Raw genomic sequence first — 17,119 nt, forward strand, 5'->3', positions numbered from 1 at the left:
ATGCTAGCTAGTTGAATTCACTTAGCTTCATGTGCTTGCTAGCTAGTTGAATTCACTTAGCTTCATGTGCTTGCTAGCTAGTTGAATTCACTTAGCTTCACATGCTAGCTTTCTAGCTAGTTGAATTCACTTAGCTTCACATGCTCACATGCTACCTAGTTGAATTCACTTAGGTTCACGTACTTGCTAGCTAGTTGAAAACACTTAGCTTCACATGCTAACTTGCTAGCGAGTTGAATACACACTTATACCATCACATACCCACGTGTCATTAAATCATTTTTTATTACCAAATCATTAGATACGGCTTTTGTAATAAATTAAAATGTACATTTTCATATCATTGCAACACAGTGAAACAAGTGGTTAGCACATCAGCCTCACAGCTCTAGGGTCCTGGGTTCAAATCCAGTTCTGTCCACCAGTTTACATGTTCTCCCCAGGCCTGCATGGGTTTCCTATAGTTACCCAATTGTCCTTTGTCTCCAATTCAGGGTCCCCCACCTCCCTCTACCTCATCTGGGATTAGCTCCAGCACCCCCTGCGACCATATCAAGTATAAAGCAGTTCATAAAATAAGCTTTTGCTATCATTGCAATAGAAAAATACCCTTATCTAATCTGAGTTGGACAATAATCAAATAGAAATCTCATTACAATGGAGACACAGGATGTCCTTTCATTGATTTCCAGTAAAAGTGGGCTGCTTTCATTTTCCTTTCCTCAACACAACGCCTTCTTCGTCTTTGAGTCTGGATCACTCACTCACTCATTGGCTAGGGCTTCTTTCCCCTCCCCTGACAGCACTCATCAAATGGCTCTTGTAAGTTTTACTTAGGCCAGTCATCCAAAATTTGAGTAGTCTCACGTTGTCCTCCTCGCCGGTTCCCGTGGTACCGAGTAGGGCCAGGACCTTCTGTGTGTCCTCCCTGCCTCGCCCGTCTACTTTGGAGAATTTAAATAGCACTTTGACCTTGCTGAAATGAGAGGGAGAACATGCCGAGTGTGAGTTGAGTGTTGACATGTGTAACCGAGGTAGAACAACGGCTAAAAAAGGGGGTCTTACTTCATCCATTCCTCTTTCAAACATAGCAGACAGTGAGAAACTACGTCCACTGATAAGTTCTCGTTGGACAGCGCCACCTCTAGTTTGTTTAGTAACGTTGGTCCTGAGTGAGAAAGAAAAAAAAACTGTTATTTTAGTGTCTACTGAATCTGAAATTTCAGTCAGTCTCGTGATGCGTTCAAGGAAAACACGTAGATTGGAGCACTTCATGTGAAAAATGTTACCAGAATCAATAATTTCTACGGTTTGTTTTTATTTTGTTTTACAAATGATTTTTTGTATTAATTATAGAATATTTCATTTTGAAGCTGCCTAGAATTTTTAATTAAACCATTTGACAACATTACTAGGCCAGGTGGTTAGCGTATCGGCCTTGCAGTTCTGGGGTCCAGGGTTTGACTCCAGGTCGGTCATCACTGTGGGGAGTTTGTATGCTCTCCCTAGGCTTGTGTGGCTTTTCTCCAGGTATGCTATTTTCCTCCCACATTTCCAAAAAAATGCATGCGAAGCTAGCTAGTTGAACACTCTAACTTGCCTTTTCACGTGGGCCGGATCATTTTAGATATAATATTTAGATATTTTTTATATAAATGGATTAAAATAACTGGATTAAAAGCCCTGAATATTCCGTTTTTTTTATAAATCTAAAACAACGTTTATTTTAGCTTTTTTTATATATATTTTTAAATTTTACAAAATTATTTTTGAACTAAAAACACAGAAAATAAATGATTTAAAAATGACAATTATGCATTTAAGAGGGGGAAAATCAGGAAATTTAATATACATCTATACTCTTCATTTTAATTTGATCCTAAAACAGAAAGTCTCCACTCATGATTTACTTTCCCGGGCCACACAAAATGATGCGGCGGGCCAGATTTGGCCCCCGGGCCACCACTTTGACACCTGTGTTTTAAACCAAGCATGACTGCTCACCTTTATCTGTGGGTTGTGTGTTGGCACTGCTGATGTAGAACTGATAAAATGAAGAAATATTGTCTTGTATTGGGCTGTGATGGCCCGTTTCTGCACTGACATCCACAAGCACTGAAAACTCTATAAGGACAAAAACACATATAAATCATCATTTTTTTCTCCCCCTATATCGATTGTGTAAAATAGCGTTTTACCTGAAGAACTGACATGTACTGGAATAGCCACATCTGGACTCAAACCCAAGAAATTACACTTATAGGCTTCTTCGTAGTGCGAACTGTAGGGAATCGAACGCAAACAGCCTACCGGGAGCAATGACTGACATACGAGACAGAAAGATAAACAAAATAGATTAAAAAAATATGAACAATAGGACCAAAAGACGTACATGTCTAGTCATATTCAAAACAATTCATGACCCATAAGTATGAGGTCATGATGATACCGGAAGGTCATGTGACTAAAGTGTGTGAGAAGATAATTGTTCATGTCAAATACGAACAAATAAGTCACAGAGAATTCGTTTTCCATTCGGAAATTGTGAATCTGAGCCAGTTGCGTTTTAACTATGCGCACTCCCCCCTCCCCTCCTGAAAAAAACAACAAGGCTGATAACAGCTGTTAGCCCCTCCTTCTGGTAGAACCGGGTCAGATACACAAGTCTAGGCAAAGAACGCATCAGGGTGCGGAACGTTAAGAAAATAATAAAGTTAGAGCCCTAGGCAGAGGGAATTAAAATCAATCTTTTTTATTGTCAGTTATTATATACAGAGTCTAGTCTAAGGGTGTCAGACTCGGGTTGGTTCGCGGGCTGTTTTAATGTCAACTTGATTTCAGGTGGGCCGGACCATTTTAGATATTATATTTAGATTTTTTTTTTTATAAATGGATTAAAAGAAGTGGATTAAAAGCCCTGAATATTCAGTTTTTTATAGATCTAGAACAACATTGATTTTAGCTTTATTTTCGATTTTACAAAATAATTTTTGAACTAAAAACAGAAAAAATGGATTAAAAAATGACAATTATTAATCTATAAGGTAAAAATTATTTTTTATAGATCAAAAACAATTTCTAAGTGAGGGAAAATCTTTTTTAATTATTATTTGCCAAATTAAAGTGTAAAACACAAAATATTTTTCTATATTTATAGATTTTCCAAGATAATTTTTGAACTAAAAACAGAAAAAAATGCTTAAAAAACGACAATTATTGATTTAAAATGGTTAAAATCAGGAAATTTAATACACATCTATACTCTTCATTTGAATTTGACCCTAAAACAGAAAGTCACCACTCATCATTTACTTTCCCGGACCTCACAAAATGATGCGGCGGCCCACATTTGGCCCGCGGGCCGCCACTTTCACACCTGTGCACTAACCATAAAACAATGATAAGAAATCTAAGCAGGCTTAGTGAATATATACTCAAATACCTTAAGTACTGTGAAGGCAGACTGTATGAGCCTGGCGTCCGCTCCCCTCCAGATGACCTGATTTCCCATGAGCACATGCCACGCCACCTGGCGGAACTCAGCGGCTCCGAGGACCTATCACGGGACCGATCAGACAGTGACTCACAAAAAATCTCCTCCTAGTATGTCACGGGTTGAAATATGAATGTACTTTCCCTCCAAATACTCATTCATTATGTGGTTGTTGTTGTTGTTTTTGTACACCGATTGGTCATTACCTGTCTTAAATGACGTAATGACCTGAACCTAGGCCCGGAGGATTGGTCTTCCGGAACCAGTTCGCTATCAAATTGGTGCCCCCGTGGTTTGGAAATGTCTCCTTGGGCTCCTTCCCAGCAGTTCATTTCCTCCTCTTGTTCTTGTAAAAAGCAGATAAAAGACATTCCGAGAGTACTATTACAACATAAGTGATATTGCGGTGGTAAAACCCTGAGATAAAAACACTCAGATTATAAACACGCAATGACAAGAAGCTGGCGATTGTAAATCTAATCATTTATCATCAGTTTTTTTCTTATCTTATAGAGCGGAAAAAAAACTGGTCGCCCCATAGCGTAAATTTAGTGAAGATGTGTTGTTTTTACAGCAAAGTATGTTTAAATAGTGTCAATATAAATACAGAAAAATTATAAAATATGTAGTATTAGCTATATTTTTTTGCATTATGCTTATGAATCATTTAGTAAGCATATTTTCTCGCATATTAGCCACTTCTATGTATAAACTATAGCCTTAAAATGGTTTAATTTTACAATTTCTCGCGTATAAGCCGCCCCCTGATTCACAATTTCAACTCCGTATTCATGGTTTTAATACAAAGTAAAAATGTATTACTTTGAAGGGTTTGGTTTGTCATCCTCGTGAGTTTTTTCACATTTTATGCAAGTTACGGTTTATTTTTTTCTTGAATTTCATTCGTCGACGTCAAATTAAATTTTCTTTATATGTTTATCTTTTCTCTATGTTGAAATAAATGACCGTATTGGCCACATTGTCTTTGCATTATGGCATTTTGTCTTTGTCACCTTGCAGTTTTGTGCATGTCAAGTCTAATTTGTGCGCATATAAGCCGCACCCTTGATACAGCCATCATTTTTTTAGCAACAAATAAGCCGTGTAAGCGATAATATACAGTAATCCTCGAATTTAGTCACCTGTTTGTCTCTCAATGAGCACCAATGTGTCTTCGGTAGGGGCCCCTTCCAACAACTTTTCCGTCAGACGACTACCGCAAGCCTTCAGTAGCCTGCAAACCGGAAAAAAAGTTTTTAAATGAATAACATCTCACTTTTCGGGATGATAATGTTGACACAGGTCTTTTTAAAAAAGTATTTTGGTTATTTAAAATATCCTAACGTCATTGATGGTCATTGATGTAGATGCGATGTAGCGGAGTGAAGCTATTGGCTAATTTGACCAGTGTAAATATGTGGGTTTGGTACTCACCAGCTGAAAGACGAGTGTAGGCTGGACCACAGATTGGGATGCTTGGTCAGCGACGTCAGGGAACGCGCCGCATTGCCGCTTCGTTGGTGCGGAAAAACGGCGGGTGAGAAGACGCTGTTCATCCTCACTGCGCGCTGGGGGCAAATGCCTTGCTCGTTTTCAAACACCTGATGGATTGGTTCAGAATAAAATATATCTGCTTAGTGTGGGACTAAATTAAAGTGTTATCATTTTTTCCCTATAATGAATCTAAATGAGTTCTTTGCTAAAATCTATGATAAAACATGAGTCTGTGAAGTCCCTCCAATGCTCTTTCAGCAATAGACTTTCCTATTTCTGCATCCTCACCCTCTTACTACTGTGACAACGAAATTTCCCGAATACGGGATGAATAAAGTTATCCAATCCAATCCAAAACGACAATACTTCCAAAACTATGAACTCAAACATTACCCATATAACTTCTTTTGTAAAAGCACAATTACATTTTAACATTCTAACCTTCATAGCTGTACTTTGCAAACTTTGTATGGTCAACCGTAGATGTCGTAACAGAAATGGCCAAGAATTAATGAGGTAGATCCGGTCCATGGCCACCATGACAATGCTGTACCAACGCTGAAAGCCTCTCGCCAGGCTATCCTTGATGAAGAAGGTGTGCGAGAACACAAAACCGTATTGTTCGTCCCCAAAGAAAATTGGGCCTTCGCGTCCGGGGCACACCTGGCGGATAGAAATCAGGATGAATATGAATAACCATTTATTAAAAAAGAGACTAGACCACCCCGTGGTTTGGGGGGTCCACAGGACAGCGGTACATGGACAGTTAGTTACCTCACAGCTAAGACTGCGTACGCAAGCTTGGCGGACCACGCTAAAGAGCTGAGGTTCTCTGGGATGTTGATGGCTCAGGAAGCGAATGCCCGTCTCGTCGTCGATGCTCATGAAGCCCGGGTGGGATGCGGGTAGGGAGCGGCACCCCTGTAAAGTTGATGAAATTGGTGAAAACGGAGAACATAGCGCACAATTTTTGTCTTGTTACGTCTAGATTAAAACAATATTGCTGCCATTTACAGCGATACCTATTTTGATTCATCACTGCAAATGAGGTCATTTTTTTCAGCAACACGCTTATTTATTAACATATGACACATTCATTTTTGTCTATAATGTATTTTACAGGGTCTGTATTCTCAGATCTTTGCTAAAATCTACGACAAAACATGAGTTTGTAAAGTCCCTCCAAAGTTCTTTCAGCAATACTTTCCTATTTCTGCATCCTCATCCTCTTGCTCCTGTGACAGTGAAATTTCCCAAATACGGGATAAATAAAGTAATGTAATCTAATCTATACCACAATACATTACCTTCTACCCCAGAAATGTAAACAGTATTATTTAAATGTCAGTAATGATAGTAGTACGAAAAGTTGACTACCATTGTCAGCGGTAGAGGTCCAATCCATCCTTTTTTTGGACGTCAATCGCCGTCAATGGCAATAAAACGCAAGTATTCACTGCCAGGTGAACGTTGAGTTGTACTTTTATCTTTATTTTAGCTCACCTCACACATTTCTCCTCTTTGGCTGGCCGAACTGTTGGCCCTCATCGTGAGTCCTTCGCCGTCCCGATCGACGTCGCCGTCCCCGGACACTGCGATGCCCGCCTGGGACGAAGGCGACGGGGAAGGAGGGTGCAAAGCCTCCGTGCAAAACAGTGTCCTGGGTCCATGAAGCTCACAGAAATGACACAGAGCCACCAAAGCGTTCATCTAAACGAATTATGAGCTCAAATTAGAAATTTGAATACAATATTTACAAAGTAAACATAAACTTGGGTTTAGTCATAAGTGACAGCTGGTCTCACCTTCGATGTAGGGAAGTTGACTATCCACTCACTTTATAGAAATACTTCCATTATTCGTCGTGTCCTCCAATTACTTTGCGTAACGATAAACATAATTTTGAGAAGTTAAAGAAAAAGTAATATTTTATTTTTTTTAGAGCGCAACAGCAATCTTCTATTGTTTACCTCAGCACTGTTTTGCTAACATTAGCATGACGTCACGTGACACGGAGTCACGCGCTATGGGATTATAAGGTTTTTTATTTTTTTAAATTTTGTTACTGATAATTATAATATTTTATTCTCTACAATATATTTCCTGAAATTGCTATTTGTTTATATTAATATCTGTACACGGAAAACGTCGTGTATTTTCAACTAATAACAAATGAATACTACATTACCCATAATTCTTCACGGTAAAGCACATTTGGGGTCAAAACGTGAGTTGCGAAAACTGTTACTTTGTTCGGTAAAAAAAGGGCAATATTTGTGTTTTTCTCTAACATTTACTAGGTTATCTTACTGTCATAATTACATATTTTATAACAATCATATTATTTTTTTGTTCTGGGTTATTCCACTGGTCTCTTCCGGGTTGTACATTGTACGCAATTGTTAATACGAAGTCGCCATTTGACTAATTTCGGTCTTTTAAATCTACAGCATGGCGTCAGAAAACGATGGATTTTCTTCAGAAATGAAGAATGCTGATGTTCAAATAGACTGTCCAGTTGATACAGAAGTGGACCAAACAGGTGACGTCAAAATTGGTTTAACATTTTTCATTCTTAAGACGTGACTAAAGTACTCACGCCCTACTTCAGTAGCAGCTACTTGTCTAAAAAATAATGTGGACATTTCTGTACAAACGTTGTGAGTTTTATATATGCAAAATATTTGTGATTATAAAAGGGTAAAAATCCATACAAAATAATTTACAAGTCAAATTAGTTTCATTTTAGAGCACATTTAAAACGACACCAGGCAAACAAAGTCCTGCGCACAAGCTAAAATCAAGTAAAACAAACAAATAAAAAATCAAATGCAATATAAATATATAAACGACTACTTGAGTCAGCTTTTTAAAGCGCATTTTTAAAAATAAATGTTCAATAGAGCAATTTCTGTACTGTTTCTTGGTCTAAAACCAGACTGAAATTTCTCATAAATATTTATCTGGATTTAAATCAACTGCAGCTGGATATAATCTCATAAAAATTGGTTGCAAAATGCATCCTAAAATTAACAAGGATTTACAGTAACATGTTTTCATTTAAACCCCCCACACTTCTGTTTTTGGGACAGTTTTAGAATCTAAACCCCTTCTGTTCTGTGAAGAGACTTTATAAAAACGTCAATGTACATTTTGTAGTATTTTGCAGCCGCATATAAAGTTTAACAAGATAAATTCCAATATAACACGAGTATCTGTACCAGTGTTGACTTATCTTACTGGAATTGAGGGAGGACAAAAAAAAAAAACAGTCCACCACATAAGACGTCTCCTCAGTGAGGCAAGAAAAATGGAAATTTTATCAAGGTCTGACTAAGTTTCACAAATATTCACTTTTTGGGATAATTGATATGACAGTTTCTCTGGAAATTCCATTTTGGGATTTTTTTAGTCGACATAGTTCTTTGGAGTCATCATGAATATGAAAACCACAATTTTATGGAGCTGAGTCAATGTTAAAATGAACATTTACTCCACATTTTTAGGACAATGATCTTTAAATAATATCCTTTAAATTCACATCATCTTTATTTTGCTCTCGCAGCATTTCAACAATGTTTATTTTGTCTACCATGTTTGTGTTCCTTTTCATAACCCATGAGAGAATCAATACATGGCAGACACACTGACACAAGCATTGACCTTTGCACTTTTTCTCCTCATATGGCTCCGACAGATGCAAAAGAGGTCGACGTGTGCCAGTTCTTCCTAGAGGGAAAATGTCGCTTTGGTGTCAGATGTCGTTTGTCTCACAAGTCCAGCCAGGTGACCTGTCAAGTACCCAGCAACAGCTCTGTGTAAGATATCCCATTGTAAATGTTTCATTTCACAACTTTGATGACTTTGATAATTGCATTCCAGTTGAAAAAGGCCATACACGTTTTTGTAGTACAGTTATATGTACAGTTTTTTCCCCCAATAGAGTCCGAGTTCTTAGATTCATCCTCGGGTGCGACTTATAGTCCATAAATATGGTAAACTCATTCCTTCTTTGTGCAAGATGCACTCTCCTAACTAGGTATTATTATATGTTAACTCTGTAGTTTATATTCTCCCTTCACTCTTTTCATTTAAATTCATATATATATTGAATATTTAGCTGAATTTGGACCTATCTTTTATTCACATGTCTACAGGGATCCAGCTATTGCAATTGGCGACACTCTTATTCCTGATCACGTTGAAGAACAGGTTCGAGAAAAACAAAAGAAGAAGAGAGCCAAAAGGTCCAAAGCTGGCAAACCTAAAAAAAACGAGGGTGACTGTGATTTTTATTTCCCATTTCCCATATAGATTCACATATGTTATTGTTGCCTTAGGCCACGGGCGTCAAACTAAATCCACAAAGAGCCAAGTGGGTGTTGGTAGGAGCAGCACCTGACCACAATCACTTGATTACAATGGCAGACTTTAACAGTACTTACATATTAAACAGGACTTGCATATTAAACAGTACTTACATATTAATCAGTACTTACATATTAAACAGTACTTACATATTAAACAGTACTTACATATCAAACAGTACTTACATATTAAACAGTACTTACATATCAAACAGTACTTACATATTAAACAGTACTTACATATTAAACAGTACCCCCGGCGAGCCAAGCGGTTCAGAAAATGAATGAAAAATGAAGAAAAAGATAAACGCAACTATGATTAAACAGATATTAAACAGTATTTAGATATTAAACAGTACTTGGATATTAAACAGTACTTAGATATTAAACAGTGCTTACATATTAAACAGTACTTACATATTAAACATTACTTACATATTAAACAGTATTTAGATATTAAACAGTATTTAGATATTAAACAGTACTTACATATTAAACAGTATTTAGATATTAAACAGTACTTACATATTAAACAGTACTTGGATATTAAACAGTACTTAGATATTAAACAGTACTTACATCTTAAACAATATTTAGATATTAAACAGTACTTGGATATTAAACAGTACTTAGATATTAAACAGTACTCACATATTAAACAGTACTTACATATCAAACAGTACTTACATATTAAACAGTACTTAGCTTATTTTTATTTATTTTTTTAACGCCTAGATGTCAACAAAAAGCCTCGCATGCGAACAGCCGACGACGTCATCTCTCGGATCCTCTGGGACCCCTCGTTGGACGGCTCCGAATTTATAGTGGGCTACCTGGACCGTTTCCTGGGCGTGCTGGATCGCCCCTTTTCCGATTTCAACTGGGACCTCAAACCGTGCGACTGCGACTACACCACCGATCTGGCTCTGCCCCGACACCGCATCCAGTACTTCAGCTACAGAGGCCACCGCGTATGGGACCGCCACAGCAGGACCGATAAGGTCTTTGGCTCCACTGGTCAATCTCTGGCTCCCCCCTTTGGAGGGGAGGAGAAAGTAAAAGGTATACCAAGATTAGCAAATAAATGTTGCTTCATTTCCCCCACCAAAAAAACAGCCATTGCCGTCATTTAAAGGAAAGGCAATGCAACTCGATGGCCAAGAGAAATAATTAACCGTGACCTTTTGAATCACCCCGAAACAGCTCAAGAGCAAGCCCCAGCTGTTACCGGGCAGAAAATGGAGTCAAGTCACGGCCAGAACGCACATCTGGAGCAAGAAGAGCACAACGGAAGGAGCGCTGGCGGTTCTGAGTCAGCGCAAGCGTGTCAGGCCCCGGCATGTTTTGCGGAGGAGGCGCCCAATAGGTCTGTTTTTTCACCCTGGCTGGAAATAGAAAGCAAATCACACCCGTCGTTGTTATCTTCAGCCCACATTTTTTCCTCGCCGTACCAACTTGAATTGACTCGTTGAAACAGCTCCATTCGGAGCTTTGTGGAGGCTTTCTTTTTCTAACTGGTTGTATTTCATGCACATAACTCGTTTTGGTCACGGGACGTATTTTAGTTATCATATTTATTTATTAGACGAATTGACAGACAATTAAATAGCAAGTGACGACAACTAGTGGTTAGCATGTAGGCCTCGCAGCTCTGGGGTCTTGGGTTCAAATCCAGGTCGATCCACCTGTGGGGAGTTTGCATGTTCTGCCCGGCGGGAGTTTTCTCCGGTCATTCCGGTTTCCTCCCACATTCCAAAAACATGAATGGTAACCTTTTATTACATTTTTTTCAATTTTTTAATTTCAGTAAAAAAAATGAAAAAATCATTTAGAATTCACCATTGGTGTAATTAATATAATAATAATGATATTAAACATTTTCAATTTTCTTTTATTTTTTCTGTAAACTGTAAATATTCTTTGATTTATTTAGATTTTTTTTACATTTATTGTTTTAAAAAAGACAAAAAAACATATAATCTTCATTTATGTTATTTAATTATCATTGATTTACATTTTTGTGGGGCTTTTTTGTTCTTTTTTTTACACCACAAGTATTCTCAGAAATAACTGATCTCCCTTTGAAGGCATTCAAAAATGCATTAAAGCATGAAGGCAATTTGCATGATTTACCTTTGCGGCCACACAAAATGATGTGGCAGGCCTGATTTGGCCCCCGCGTCTTGAGTTTGACATCTGTGTTCATGTTTTTTGTTTTTTTTTCTTGTCGTGAACCAAATAGAAACGATTTGTGAGCTCCTCCTTCACTCAAATGCCAAAATGGATGCATGATTCCTTGTTTTGAGAGCAAATTTCCAAGCAGAACCAAGATATGGAGTAACAGACGAGAGGTCAGGTGCAGTGTTACATAATGACAGAGAAGCTTGCTCCCAATTGTCAAGTGGTGCACAATTCCTGAGAGGCTCTGTTGAGTAATCCCCTTTGTTTTCTCGATTTAGCACCAAGACATCCGCGGACAAAGAAGCATCCAATGTGGAAGGTGGAGACACCAATGAAAATTTGGCAAAAGGGAACGAGAGTTTAGAAGGATTGAAGCATTTGGTAGGTTATTGTTTTTCCACTTTTACGGCAGATGAATATCGACTTAATATTCAGTTATCGGCCTCCTCTTACCACCATCGTGACCGGACGTTTGGTCACCCGGACGTTTGGTCGCCCGTACTTTCGGTCGCCTGGGTCAATAACATTTTTTAGAGCTGATTTCGACAGTAGATATTTAGCTATTAAACTCTCATGAATATAATTTTGAGAGCTGGTTTCAACAGTAAACGATCATGTCAAACGTCTGGGCGACCAAACGTCCGGTCGACCAAACGTCCGGTCGACCAAACGTCCGGTCGACCAAACGTCCGGTCGACCAAACGTCTGGGCGACCAAACGTCCGGGCGACCAAACGTCCCGGTCACCAAACGTCCGGGCGACCAAACGTCCGGGCGACCAAACGTCCGGGCGACCAAACGTCCGGGCGACCAAACGTCCGGGCGACCAAACCTCCCGGCGACCAAACGTCCCGGCGACCAAACGTCCCGGCGACCAAACGTCCGGCAGACCAAACGTCCGGCAGACCAAACGTCCGGCAGACCAAACGTCCGGCAGACCAAACGTCCGGCCGACCAAACGTCCGGCCGACCAAACGTCCGGCCGACCAAACGTCCGGCCGACCAAACGTCCGGCCGACCAAACGTCCGGCCGACCAAACGTCCGGCCGACCAAACGTCCGACCGACCAAACGTCCGGCCGACCAACCGTCCGGGCCACCAAACGTCCGGGCCACCAAACGTCCGGGCCACCAAACGTCCGGGCCACCAAACGTCCGGGCCACCAAACGTCCGGGCCACCAAACGTCCGGGCCACCAAACGTCCGGGCCACCAAACGTCCGGGCCACCAAACGTCCGGGCCACCAAACGTCCGGGCCACCAAACGTCCGGGCCACCAAACGTCCGGGCCACCAAACAGCAGAAGCGGCTAATATGCGAGAAAATATGCTAATCCTATTCTCCTAATCCTTTTGGTCCTGAAAAAAACATTGGTCGATCACTTGAGTTAATGAACAATTTAGCATATAAAACACTATAGTCTCCGACTTTTGACGCTATCAATATGAGCTAACATTGGTCCACCTTTTCCGCCCCCAGAATCTTTCAGAATCTCCCGAAAAAGGAGCCAACGTGCCAGACCCTTGGCGTAAAAAGAAACCCACGCACTTCATCACCTTCCGGGCCAACACCCCCGCCATCCTCACCTGTTTCCAGCAGCTCCAGGACGAGGTTAGAGCCCTCCTCCCGTCGTCCGCCCCTCACTGGCAAACCTCCAGCTCCCTGCACGTCACCATGTGCCTCCTGGTTCTTCGGACCCCTTCCGAAGTGGAGGAGGCGGTGCAAATCCTCGCACACTTCGCCCAGTTCGATCACAATCCGCCGGTGACTCTGGGCTTCCCCGTGAAGTTGAAGCATTTCAACGGTAGGGTTCTGTACCTCAGCCCGCAGCCTCAGATCAAGCTCCAGTTGCTCAATGAGGGCCTGCAGGAGGCCTACTGGAGTCGGGGTCTCCTCCACAGGAACTCCTACAACCCACGCTACCATCTCACCCTGGCCAAGATCACGGGCGACCACGGCGGCGAACGAATCTTCAACGACGTGGGATCCCTGAAGGTGGGCAAAGGTTTAAATTTCGGACGTTTGCCCGTCAACACGTTGCACCTTTGCGTCATCGGGGAGGACGACGTGGACGGTTTTTACAAGATTGTAAGTTCGGTAAGTCTTAGATAATCCATCCATTGGCTGGAAAGTCCAACATTTTTGTGCTTTTACAAGGATTTTCAGGAGGTTTTCGTTGCACTTCAGATTTCTGGTGGTATCCTCTTTGTTTTGTCTTGATTTAAGATAGCAAAAAGTTAACTCAAAATGATTCAACGAAAAGTGCAACCACAATAAGGTACTCGGACGTTTGGTTGCCGGTCTTTTGGTCCGTTTCTGTTATATCCATGAGAGAGTTTAATATCTAAGTACTGTTTAATATCTAAGTACTGTTGAAAACAGTAGATATTTAGATATTAAACTAATTTTTAGAGCTGGTTTCAACAGTACTTAGATATTAAACAGTACTTAGATATTAAACAGTATCTGGATATTAAACAGTACTTAGATATTGAAAAGTACTTAGATATTAAACAGTACTTAGATATTAAACAGTACTTAGATATTAAACAGTACTTAGATATTAAACAGCACTTCGATATCAAAAAGTACTTAGATATCAAAAAGTACTTGGATATTAAACAGTACTTGGATATTAAACAGTACTTAGATATTAAACAGTACTTAGATATGGCTGGTTTCAACAGTAAACTCTGTCATCATTTGACCCGTGACCAAAAGACCGAGGACCAAAAAGGACTAAAAGACCGGCGACCAAAAGTCCGGCGACCAAAAGTCCGGCGACCAAAAGTCCGGCGACCAAAAGTCCGGCGACCAAAACTCCGGCGACCAAAACTCCGGCGACCAAAAGACCGGCGACCAAAAGTTTGGCGACCAAAAGACCGGTGACCAAACGTCCGGTCACGCCACAATAATAACCCTATTTTTCAGTGAATATCTTTTGGTGTACTAGAGTATTTCTTTTAGTAGAATAGTGATAGATTATTTTCATAATCATCTGATTGTTGATTAATCACATTTAGAGGTCAAATCCTGCCATCCTCCCAGATTGGATGGATTTGCCGTCTGTCACTGTTAATGAACTGTGTGTGTGCGCTTGCTATCTCAATGTCTTTTAAAACTAATACATCAGATCATATTTAGTGTAAGTTATTTATAGTCATGTTTGAATGTTTTTAAAAGGGCTTTAAATGAAGGGTCAGATCATGAGGAAATTGTTTTAGGCTGCAGGACCTGCCAGCCAGGGTTGATTTCATATTTTTGGAATTGATCATTTTATCTTATTATATATGTCAAATTGATTTATGCCAAAATGAATGTATACACTATTAATGCACTCATTTGAATGAAAATCAAAGTAGAACATTTTGATTATTAAAGACATGCACTTTAACTAATTTTCTTTTTAAAAAATGCTTCTGTACTAATACATGGTTCCATTCATCAAATTGAATAAAACAAAAAACATCCATGGAAATTTTCAGCCATTTTTCTTCCCCTCCAAAACCATGTTATTAAATGTCCATTCCGCTTGGACTGAGATCACCCGCCGCTCTTAACTCAAAGCGAACGGACATCCACTACCATCAACATACAAAAATAAACATAGAAATTGTCAGCCATTTTTCTTCCCCTCTAAAACCATGTCATTAAATGTCCATTCCGCTTGAACTGAGATCACCCGCCGCTCTTAACTCAAAGCGAACGGACATCCACTACCGTCAACGTTAAAAAAAAAAAAAAAAAACATAGCCCCCCTCTTGTACGATCAAAAAAAATACATCGACGCCTCCTATAAACATTTACACCCGCCTCATAAATACTTTACGAGGCAAAAAAAAATCGCCTTGACTTCACATGGAGTGCCTGTATTGTGCGGCTCATAATTCTAAGATTTATGTCATCTATTCCAGATCAACGCTGATTGGACTCGGGAGCTACAAGTGTTCCGGCTTTCCTTCTTTTTGAAATCTACGATCTGTCCAAGGTAGTTAATTATTTACGCTGTTATGCCAGAAGTATTTTCCATGATGGATGGCCTGGATTAGGCCACGCTTTGGTCGTAGCCAGAGTAGCGAGTCTTGCATACGTAACGAGATTTCCTCTCTTTGCCCCCTTCTTCTAGGACACACACCCATATATACACACATATACACACATATACACACATATACACGCATACACACACATATACACACATATACACACGTATACACACATATATACACATATATACACACTTGTACACTATACATAGGCTCCCTATGAGTCAGCGGGCATGCTCTGTGCCGAGGCTCGCATTATCCCTTCCCCCACTCTTCCATTTTTTTTTCACTGACACAGAAAACTAGCGCCCCCTCCCTCACCCATTTTTTTTTCTTGTTTGCTTACTCCACTGGTGATTTTTTTTTTTTTTATGCACTGGGGTGGCCTAGTGGGAGACTTTCAATCTTGGGCTTGTACACTAACATTAAAAGCTCAGGGTTTTAGAATATTGGGGAAAATGATGGGAAATGTGGTGCTTTGAGGTATGAATTGAATTTGTATGAGGATTTGGTGTGTATGGCAAGGCAGATTTGCTGAATTTTGGGGTGTAGAGGAAATTAAAGGCCAATATTTTAGAATATTGGGGAAAATGATGGGAAATGTGGTGCTTTGAGATATGAATATAATTTGTATAAGGATTTGGTGTGTATGTCAGGACAGATTTGCTTAATCTTTTGGGTATCACATCAAAATTCAAGGCCATTATTTTAGAAGATTGTGGAAAATGACTGTAAATATTTAAAGAAAAGCTGATTGACGTGCAGTATAGTGGTGCTTTGACATATGAATATAATTCGTACAAGTAATTGGTGTGTATGTCAAGACCGATTTACTAAATTTTGGGGTTGCCCATGAAAATTCAAGGCCATTATTTTAGATGATTGTGGAAAATGTCTAAATATTTAAAGAAAAACTGACTGACATTCACTACAGTGGTGCTTCGACATATGACTATAATTTGTACAAGAACTTGGTGTGTATGTTGAGACACATTTTCCTATAAGACAACTGAGAGTAATATTTTTTAATTGTTTGAACTGATTTACTAAATTTTGGGTTGGGACCTCAAAATTAAAGGCCACTATTTCAGAATATTGTGAAAAAATGATCGAAAAAAAATATTAAAAAAAAAAAAACGAACTAACATGCAGTACACAGTGCTGCCTTGACATATGCATTTAACATCCACTTAGCACAAACCACCAACTTCCTTCCCTTTTGGACGTCTACCTCTCAATAAATTCAACAAATTCCCTTTTCACAACCAAAAATTTCTACACCCCTCCCTAACCACCCCTAGGGGGCGCTATTGTAAACCTCTCCCCTCCCCCTCCCCACCCTTCCCAACTCTCCCACCTCATCACTCCATCATGTAATCACACATTGTCACTCTCTCCCGATCTCCACCACCAAATCGCCATTCATTGTCCCCCCCCCTCCCTCCCTGAAAAAAAAACCCACTCCGACACCCCCTATCCCCCCTCCTCCCCCCATCTACATTCACCCAGAGTGCTTAGCTACCACTTCCACTCATTGAACG

The 17,119-nt window shown here is 39.9% G+C and overlaps 2 protein-coding genes across 3 annotated transcripts; one reads left to right on the top strand and one right to left on the bottom strand.

The window, feature by feature from the left end:
* Positions 1-266: 266 nt before the first annotated feature.
* Positions 267-6,978, bottom strand: flcn (folliculin). Of its 2 annotated transcripts, XM_077720766.1 has the most exons (12): positions 6,793-6,978; positions 6,491-6,697; positions 5,762-5,908; positions 5,429-5,650; positions 4,928-5,094; positions 4,636-4,727; positions 3,700-3,839; positions 3,443-3,556; positions 2,199-2,322; positions 2,005-2,124; positions 1,066-1,168; positions 267-976 (listed from the first exon to the last, which is right to left on the bottom strand). In XM_077720766.1, exons 2-12 carry the CDS (start codon positions 6,695-6,697, stop codon positions 769-771), a joined length of 1,644 nt encoding a protein of 547 aa, XP_077576892.1. In that variant the 5' UTR covers positions 6,793-6,978; the 3' UTR covers positions 267-768. The 2 variants fall into 2 exon arrangements, with proteins under 2 accessions (XP_077576892.1, XP_077576891.1); XM_077720765.1 differs by having other exon boundaries at positions 5,429-5,908.
* Positions 6,979-7,194: 216 nt separating this feature from the next.
* Positions 7,195-15,010, top strand: leng9 (leukocyte receptor cluster (LRC) member 9). Its single transcript, XM_077721759.1, has 8 exons — positions 7,195-7,214; positions 7,438-7,529; positions 8,685-8,805; positions 9,145-9,266; positions 10,090-10,416; positions 10,558-10,720; positions 11,814-11,916; positions 13,012-15,010. Exons 2-8 carry the CDS (start codon positions 7,439-7,441, stop codon positions 13,642-13,644), a joined length of 1,560 nt encoding a protein of 519 aa, XP_077577885.1. The 5' UTR covers positions 7,195-7,214; position 7,438; the 3' UTR covers positions 13,645-15,010.
* Positions 15,011-17,119: the final 2,109 nt, after the last annotated feature.

The sequence above is a fragment of the Stigmatopora nigra genome, chromosome 7 (genome assembly GCF_051989575.1).
Source record: "Stigmatopora nigra isolate UIUO_SnigA chromosome 7, RoL_Snig_1.1, whole genome shotgun sequence".
Lineage (NCBI taxonomy): Eukaryota > Metazoa > Chordata > Actinopteri > Syngnathiformes > Syngnathidae > Stigmatopora > Stigmatopora nigra.